The 7,956-nt window shown below is 38.0% G+C and overlaps 1 protein-coding gene across 1 annotated transcript; it reads right to left on the reverse strand.

Annotated features, from left to right (window-relative positions):
- Window positions 1-3,173: 3,173 nt before the first annotated feature.
- Window positions 3,174-6,643, reverse strand: LOC142170431 (uncharacterized). The gene is made up of 5 exons (XM_075232338.1): window positions 6,599-6,643; window positions 5,663-5,812; window positions 4,763-5,302; window positions 3,974-4,231; window positions 3,174-3,848 (listed from the first exon to the last, which is right to left on the reverse strand). The coding sequence occupies exons 1-5, from the start codon at window positions 6,641-6,643 to the stop codon at window positions 3,174-3,176; spliced, it is 1,668 nt and encodes a 555-aa protein (XP_075088439.1).
- Between the last annotated feature and the right edge of the window lie 1,313 nt (window positions 6,644-7,956).

Here is a 7,956-nt window from a genome sequence, read left to right on the forward strand (position 1 = left end):
ACTGTCCTTCAATTGGAGAAAACTCCCCCACGCGCCCCGCGGGCGCGGTAAAAAGGAGGTGCGACACCAGGCTCGAGGGTGAATGGGTAATCGGGTTTTGGTCCGAATTTTGAGTTTTGACCAAGCTGGCCCGGGGTCGATTTTTAACTTTTTGGGAAAAATATTGAGAAATCTATAATTATGCATTCGAATTGGTTTCTTACGCATAAATTGATATTATTAAGTTAATTATGTTTAGATACGAGTGGATTGGAGGTGGAATCGAGAGGTAAAGCGGTTTTTGAGCTTTGAAATACCTGTTGGCTTGAGGTAACTATTTGATCAAATCTTAACTCGAGGGATTAGGGATCCCTTACTTGCTTGCTGTGTGAAATACCATGTCTGTAGAGTATAGGTGTGGTGACGAGCATCTATGCGTCACTAAATTACATGTTTAGCCTATTCCCTTCCCCCGTTTCCTAATATGTTGCTTTCCTATTTTATTTTCTACTTGCTTATTGATGCTTCCATGGCTAAGTGCTTCTCTTTAAATGTTGTTTCTCTATTGAAGTTATTAATTATTCCGTAGTTTCATTATATCTCACTGTTGGTTTACGTTGGTTTATTGGTTATTCGTGGTACACTTTGGTTGGTCTCGCTATGTAGTAATGACTGATGAAGTTTCATAATTGTAGTGATCCTCCGTTGTGTTGGTTTGAGGTATAAGTGTTGTGGAAGATTTGAATTAACTTGTGAAATACTTATTCTTATTTTATGATTGGTACTGATATAGTGGGATCGGGTTGCACGCAGCAACATGAGGAATAAGGGTGAAATATGGTTGTCTGGTGGGATCGGGTTGCACGCTGCAACAAAGAGTAATAAGGGTGGACAAGTAGGATTGTGTTGCATGCCGCAACAGGAGGAATAACGGTGATATATTGCGGAGTAATAAGGGTGGACTAGTGGGATCGAGTTGCACGCCGCAACAAGGAGAAATAAGGGTGAAATGTGATTGTCTGGTGGGATCAGGTTGCACGCTGCAACAAAGAGTAATAAGGGTGGACAAGTAGGATCGGGTTGCATGCCGCAATAGGAGGAATAAGGGTGATATATTGCGGAGTAATAAGGGTGGACTAGTGGGATCGGGTTGCACGCCGCAATAAGGAGAAATAAGAGTGAATGTTCATTCTGTTATTGATTATATGGTCAGATCAGGATGCGCACCGTGTGAGCATGTGATTTTTGCCTCACATGAATTTCTCCTTTTTTTTGGCAATCCGCTAGGCAAGCTCCTAGGGCTAGTTTTATTATATATATAAATCCAAACAAAAATAAACGTACATAATGTCAGGTTGTATTGCGAAATGGAAAAAAATAACTATGACTATTACATAATACCTAGTCAGGTTGTACAAATTCAAATTTTTCATATTGCACATAGAGGCTCTTAACCATGTAGCCACTGCCCAGATTTTGCTTGTATAGGCATGCTTTGAATTATTCTTGTGATAGTAGATGTTCCCATGAATTCTTGATTCTTGATTCTGCCAAACTTTCGTGATGATGTATCCTTGTGCAAGCCCTCCTGATCCACCAGATATTGGTCCCAGTGTTTGCGCCTTGAGCTTTACCCTTCAAAGTCTGATGCCAAATAAAATGTCCATCCCACTGAGAATCAAGTTCTTAGTGTAAAATTGCCCATGTTTGTTGTTTGTGCATCCTCATCTGCTTGTCGAAACCGAGCTGGCATCCTATTATTTAATTACAGCTTTTGTCGAACACATAACTTGCTTCTCGAAATCATGCGTTCATTTAATACAGTTGTATCCATGAACTGTCATAACATGCTTTATCCCATTCCCAATATAGTCGCAAAAGAGGCATGTGATCATCCAGTCTAACCACCTTTCTTCCAAGTGAAGCTCACCCCATGCATATGGCATGCGTTCATCTCCAGTAATGTGAGAAAACATGCACTATCAAAGTAGCAAATTCCAATTCATTGTCCAGCGTGCGTTGTATTTCCAGCATGTAATTCCATTTGAAAACAAGCGTGTATACCTGTTGTAATTTAAAATGTCATCCTAAAAAGACACGCCCCCACAACTTTTGTTTTGAATGCTTCCAGTATCCATGCGTGCATCAAGATTCTTTCCAAATTGCATCCTTGTGATCGCACATGGTGTAATCCAGCTTTTCTAGAAATGTGCAAATCAAGTGCATGCTCAAATGTCCAAAGCACTCCCAATAAAACATGTCCCAGTTTTTGTTGTTAAAACCCCATGCACATGCCTTCTTGCTGGACGCCTTTCTTCAAAGTCTGGCTTACCTCATGCGTAGGCCATGCGTGCATCTCCAGCAACGAGAGAAACAATTCCAGCGTGCAATTTCATGTCCAACCCAATTTCGTGCAATTAGTGCAATTTCATGGACACGCTCTACCATTTCTCGAATTGAGCTAAAGTATTGCATGCTCAAGTATCAAAAGCATTCATGTCCAACATGCTTTACCTTCCAGCGTGCCTTTCTATGTGGCATGCGTGCCTCCCTTTTTGTATTTTACTCTCAAATCTCACGTCCCAGCTGATCTGGTTGTGGCAGCTGCCACCCTCCACGCGGGTGCTTTGTTCTTCCATTCCTGCATTCATTTTTGCTCGATTGCTCTGCCCAGACCAAGAGACAGGCTTCACGCTTTTCACAATAAACCATGTGCTTACATGAAAGGGTTTCTCGCAGCCCTCCATGCAAATTCCCTAGCGTGCTTGTGCAAATTCCAATAAATTTGTTATCTGTTACTGTGCATAATATCACGTGCCCATCTTGTTTACTGAAATGTTTTTGTTCTTTAACATAACGTAGTGGTACCTGCGCAATAGAAATATCCTCCTCCCTTAGGATTTGAATATATTGGTCGATTAAGTTGACATGCCTCCTGCTCTTCCTTTTCTCATTGCTTCTTATCTCTTGTCCACCTTCACCCTTAGACTTGGACATTGCAGCTTATCTTCATTAACCAACCTCCTTCCCTGTGCATCTAGATGCTAGAATTGTTGGCATTCTATTTCTCCATGATCTAAAGCATAATTAGCCAAGTGATCAGCCAGCTTGTTGCCCTCCCTATGAATATGAGTAACTGTGTAATTTCCCCCATTCATTAGTTGCATCATTTCCTCTACCTGCTCAGATATGATCTATGGTGGTTTCCAAATCCCGTCCATTATCTTTTTTAATAACATTGAGTCAGTTTGAAGCCATACATGAGAGTATTGTTGAAATCTGCAGAACCTTAGTGCTTCTACCATGGCCTTCGCTTCAGCTACTGTGTTTGTTGTCTCCTCAATCTTCCTCCCTACTGACTTGACTATGTCACCATTTTCATTTCTTATACAAAAACCTATTGAGCTCCTGCCTGGATTTCCCCTCGATGCCCCTTCCGTATTAACTTTTAGCCATCCTGCACTTGGAAGTTCCCACATGACTTTGGTAACCTTAAGTTTGGGAGTGAAATTTTCCATCATAGCTAGAAGATCTTTCCATTTGTGAGGTACCATGTCCATCCCAGGCTTTCTCACTTTCACCAATGCCTGGAGATTTGATGAAACTTGATAAATCACCCTACTAGTTGTCACAGCATCACCATACTTCATACTATTTCTTCTTTTCCAGAGTTCCCATATTACACATGGGGGGAGTGCTTGCATTACTGGTTTGAGCCTTAAGCACACATTTGCAGTCCAACATTTTGTGATTGCTTGGTGCAATGTAAGTCCCTCCACAGCTATTCCTGCCCTCGATAGAAAATACTTCCAAGTTGTCTTTGCAGTTTCTGATCTAAAAAACAAGTGCTGAAGAGATTCCTTATCAGGCTGTACACAACACCAACATTTTGATGGCATGCAGTAGCCTACCTTTTTCAAGAAATCATCTAAAGGTAACTTTGCTTTCCATACTTTCCACATGAAAATGCTATTTTAAAAGGCAGTCCCTTTACCCAAATCATCCTATAAGCTGTTCTTAGTTCGTCTCTTCTTCTCATATAAGCCCATGTTGACTTAACACTGAAATATCCTCTTGTTTCTAGCATCCAACAAGGCATGTCAAGAACCTGCTGAGGTGAAGGTGGTTTGATTTTCTCCAGAATGTGTACTGCTAAGTCTTCAGGAAGCATTTCAAATAGCCTGTCCACATCCCACTCACCATCTAAGGTAACCTCATGTACATTTTGTACTGTTTCATCAATGCCAAAGTCCTGAGGAACCAAAAAATATAGTGCCCCAAGACCTGTCCAGTTTTCAAATCAAAAAAGTGAGGATCCCTTTTTTGTTTGCCAAAAGATTTGATGTTCAATCAGATCTCTGCATTCCAACATTTTTCTCCAAATGTGAGACCCCCTTTTCTATGGAACAACTACTGAATTCATTTTCTTACAGTATTTCTGACATACGAAAGAGCTCCATAGGCTTGGTTTTGTTCTGATATTTCACCACAACTTGCTGAATAATGCCTTTGCTACATCATGCAGTGACCTGAAACCTATTCCTCTTTCCTCAACTGGCATGCATAAGGTATTCCATGAAGCCCAATGCCTACTAGTTCCTCCTACAGAGCTGCTCCAGAAAAATTGAGCAAACAATTTGTGCAACCTATTTATCACATAATTTGGAGGGTTTACAGCTGATAGTAGATGCATAGGCATGCTTTGCAGTACATGGGATATGAGAACTGCCCTGCCCCCTACTGATAATTACTTGCCCTGCCATAATTGCATTTTATCTATTACCTTAGTAATTAGGGGCTGATAGTATTCCAGCTTTCTCCTTGTATAAGAAATAGGACAACCTAGGTATATGATAGGAAATTCATTCCTATGAATGCCTGTGATCCTTTCCAACTTGCTGACCACTTCCATGTGTGTTAAATGATGCAGGTACACAGCTGATTTGGTCTTGTTAATAAGCTGCCCAGATGCAGCTTCATATGCATTCAACACTTGCATAATCAGCGTCAGAGATGTTTCATCTGAGGATGAGAAAATAATTATGTCATCTGCATACGCCAAATGATTGATCTTTGGACTCCACTTTGGCATCCCAAATCCACAAAAATACAAGTTAGTATGTAGTGCATTGAGGCCCCTAGATAATGCTTCTGCTGCCAAGATAAACAAAGTTGGAGATACAGAATCACCTTGTTTTACTCCCCTTGAGGACTTAAAGAAACCATGAGCTTGACCATTGATTAGAATAGAATACCAATTGTTTGAAACTAATCCAAAGGCAATCCCTATCAACCTTTCTGTGAATCCCATCTTTCTCAGTACCTTTGTTAGGAATAGCCAAGATAATCTATCATAAGCTTTGGTCATATCTAGCTTCAGGATGACATTAGGTCCAGCCTTAGTTCTAAGCCTAATGTCAGTGACTATCTCCTAAGTTAAAAGGATGTTTTCTACTATATTCCTGCCCTTAACAAAACCTGATTGTTCCTCCGATATCAGACTTGGGAGAAATTTCACTAGCCTTTCATGCACGACCCTCGATATAACCTTATTTGAAAAATTACTGAGTCTTATTTGTCTTAGATCAGAAAAAGTGGTAACTTCTTTTTTCTTTGGTAGCAGAACTAGGTTTGTGTGTGTTACACACTTTGGTAGCTCATGACCATTGAAAAAATCCCTCACCATGTCGTACAGGTCATCCCCTATTATGTCCCAACAAGAATGATATAGCTTGCCTGTCATACCATCTGGCCCTCCAGCACTATCACCATTAAGTCCAAATATTGCCACTTTAACCTCCTCTTTTGTTGGCTGCTTAATCAATTCTGCATTCTGTTCAGTGTTAATCAGATTAGGAACATACTCTACGATATCAAATAAAGAAGGAGTAGATAAATGAGATATTTAGCTACAGGATCCTAAATGAGATATTTTTCTTTTAATTATTTGTTATTTTAGGAATTATTTTAGAATTCTTCTAATTATTTGCATTCTTTGTGTGCATGTTTAATTTTAGTTAATTCATAAAAAATACAAAAATACATTGCATTTGCATTTAGGATTTAATGTTACATTTTAGATTAATTAGTAAATTAGTTTGTTTTACAAAAATAAAAAAATCACAAAAAAATAGTTCATGTTGCATTTTCACTCTTTAATTTTGAATTTGGTAGCTTTTTATTTTAAATTAGGAGTTAATTAATTTTTGTAAATACTATGCTTAAGTAATTAATATTTTTGATAGGTTAATTTAGTTTTAATATTTAATTTAGGTTTTATTTTAATTTGAAAAAGAAAAGGATTTGAAATTGAAAAAGAAAAAGAAAAGAAATAAAAGAAATCCGATTTTGGGCTGTTACAATTGAAAATCCCCAAGCCCAAATCATTTTCCTCCAAAACCCGCTCGAAGATCCGGCCCAATTACCCTTTTACACGTTTGTCTTTTAATCCGCCAAACTACGTCATTTGGAGTTCATATAGTTCAACACAGATCTACTTCAAATCTGGAGCTTTGAGCATAGTGTCAACTTGTTTTGCTCATAGTTTAGCTTTATTTTGATTCAATTACTTTGTTCTGAGTTATATGGTGCATTGTATTCTGTTGGTTGTTGATAATACTCTTCTAAGAGCTGAATTTGGTTTGAAATTAGTGGGAAACTCCATTTTCTATCAAATATCTCACAGCTAGATGTTAGCTTTTGGCATCTGAACTCTTATTCCTGAATTTGATCTTGAACTGTTAGGGAAACTTGATGAATAACCTGTTTAGTTGAATCAGTAGTTAGACTCTACATTCAATCATGTTAAATCATGTAATGTGGACTGTATTAGATCTCTTCTTCTATGTAATTCATTTAAACTGTTATAACACGGTTGTTGTATTTGGATGATGTTGTGTTCATGTAATTAGGTAGATGAATGTTTTCTTAAGTTTAGTGGGTATAAAATCATGTTAAAAGGGAGAGAAATGGTACAGAATACTCTAAGAGTTGAACTATGCGTTGATTTAATCTTGGTTTACTTATGAGCATGTTTAAGTTTGAATTAATATGAAAAATGCAGAATGATTAGCTAGTTGGTTAGTGTTTCAATAGTTAAAAAATCCAGAAGCAAATGTTAGTTTAATTTCGTGTTTTGTAAAGTCCTAGTTGGTTGGCATTCAAATGAATTTGTACAAATGTTTGGTTCCGAAGATTGGGCCTAATTCTGACCCAATTGATAAAAGTTCAATTTCAGATGCATGTTCTATGTCATGGACGCCCTTTCTTTTACAAAGAATTGGGCTCATTTTTTTCCCCAAGCTTGAAGGTATCTGCCCATTGGATTGTTTGTCTTTCGTTGTTTGGACCTATTTTGTTTTCGTCAAATCCAGTTCCCTGTTCATGTTGGTGTTGTCTGAAACGATTTTTCTTAAGTAATTGATTATTTGAGCAAGGTTGATTAGTTGTTAAATAAGTTCGAACATTTAGTATAAAAAATTAGAATTCCTTAAAGCTTTCTTTCATTAACTAGCCTCATAAAAATAGTTTGAGGTGTGCCATATTAGCCAAACGCACAATTTATGGCCCTCAAAAGCTAATTTAGAAACCCTTTTAGTTAGAATAACTTGAGGCGTGTCGTGCCAAATAAGTCTCAAAAATGCATGGCCCTCATTTAATTAATTTTAATCCTTAGAAATCGAGGCGTGCCATGTAGTTGAATTTTCCATGGCCCTCGCAAATTTGAAAGTGCGTAGTTGCTTTAGGCGCGCTATTTAAAAAATTACTTTCCTAAACTCGGGTGTGCATTTCATGTGACCTAAATTCAAATCTCGACAACATTAAATAAAATGCTTCGCGGACCACGGGTGCATTTCATGTGGTGTGATTCAAGACGTGTTTTAGATAACGTTGAAATCCTCCTTAAAAAATAATTAAAAGCGGTTAACGAGTTAAAATGTACCATAGGCTAAAATATGTATTAAAATCAGATAATAG

Source organism: Nicotiana tabacum, chromosome 16 (genome assembly GCF_000715075.1).
Source record: "Nicotiana tabacum cultivar K326 chromosome 16, ASM71507v2, whole genome shotgun sequence".
NCBI classification, from domain to species: Eukaryota; Viridiplantae; Streptophyta; class Magnoliopsida; order Solanales; family Solanaceae; genus Nicotiana; species Nicotiana tabacum.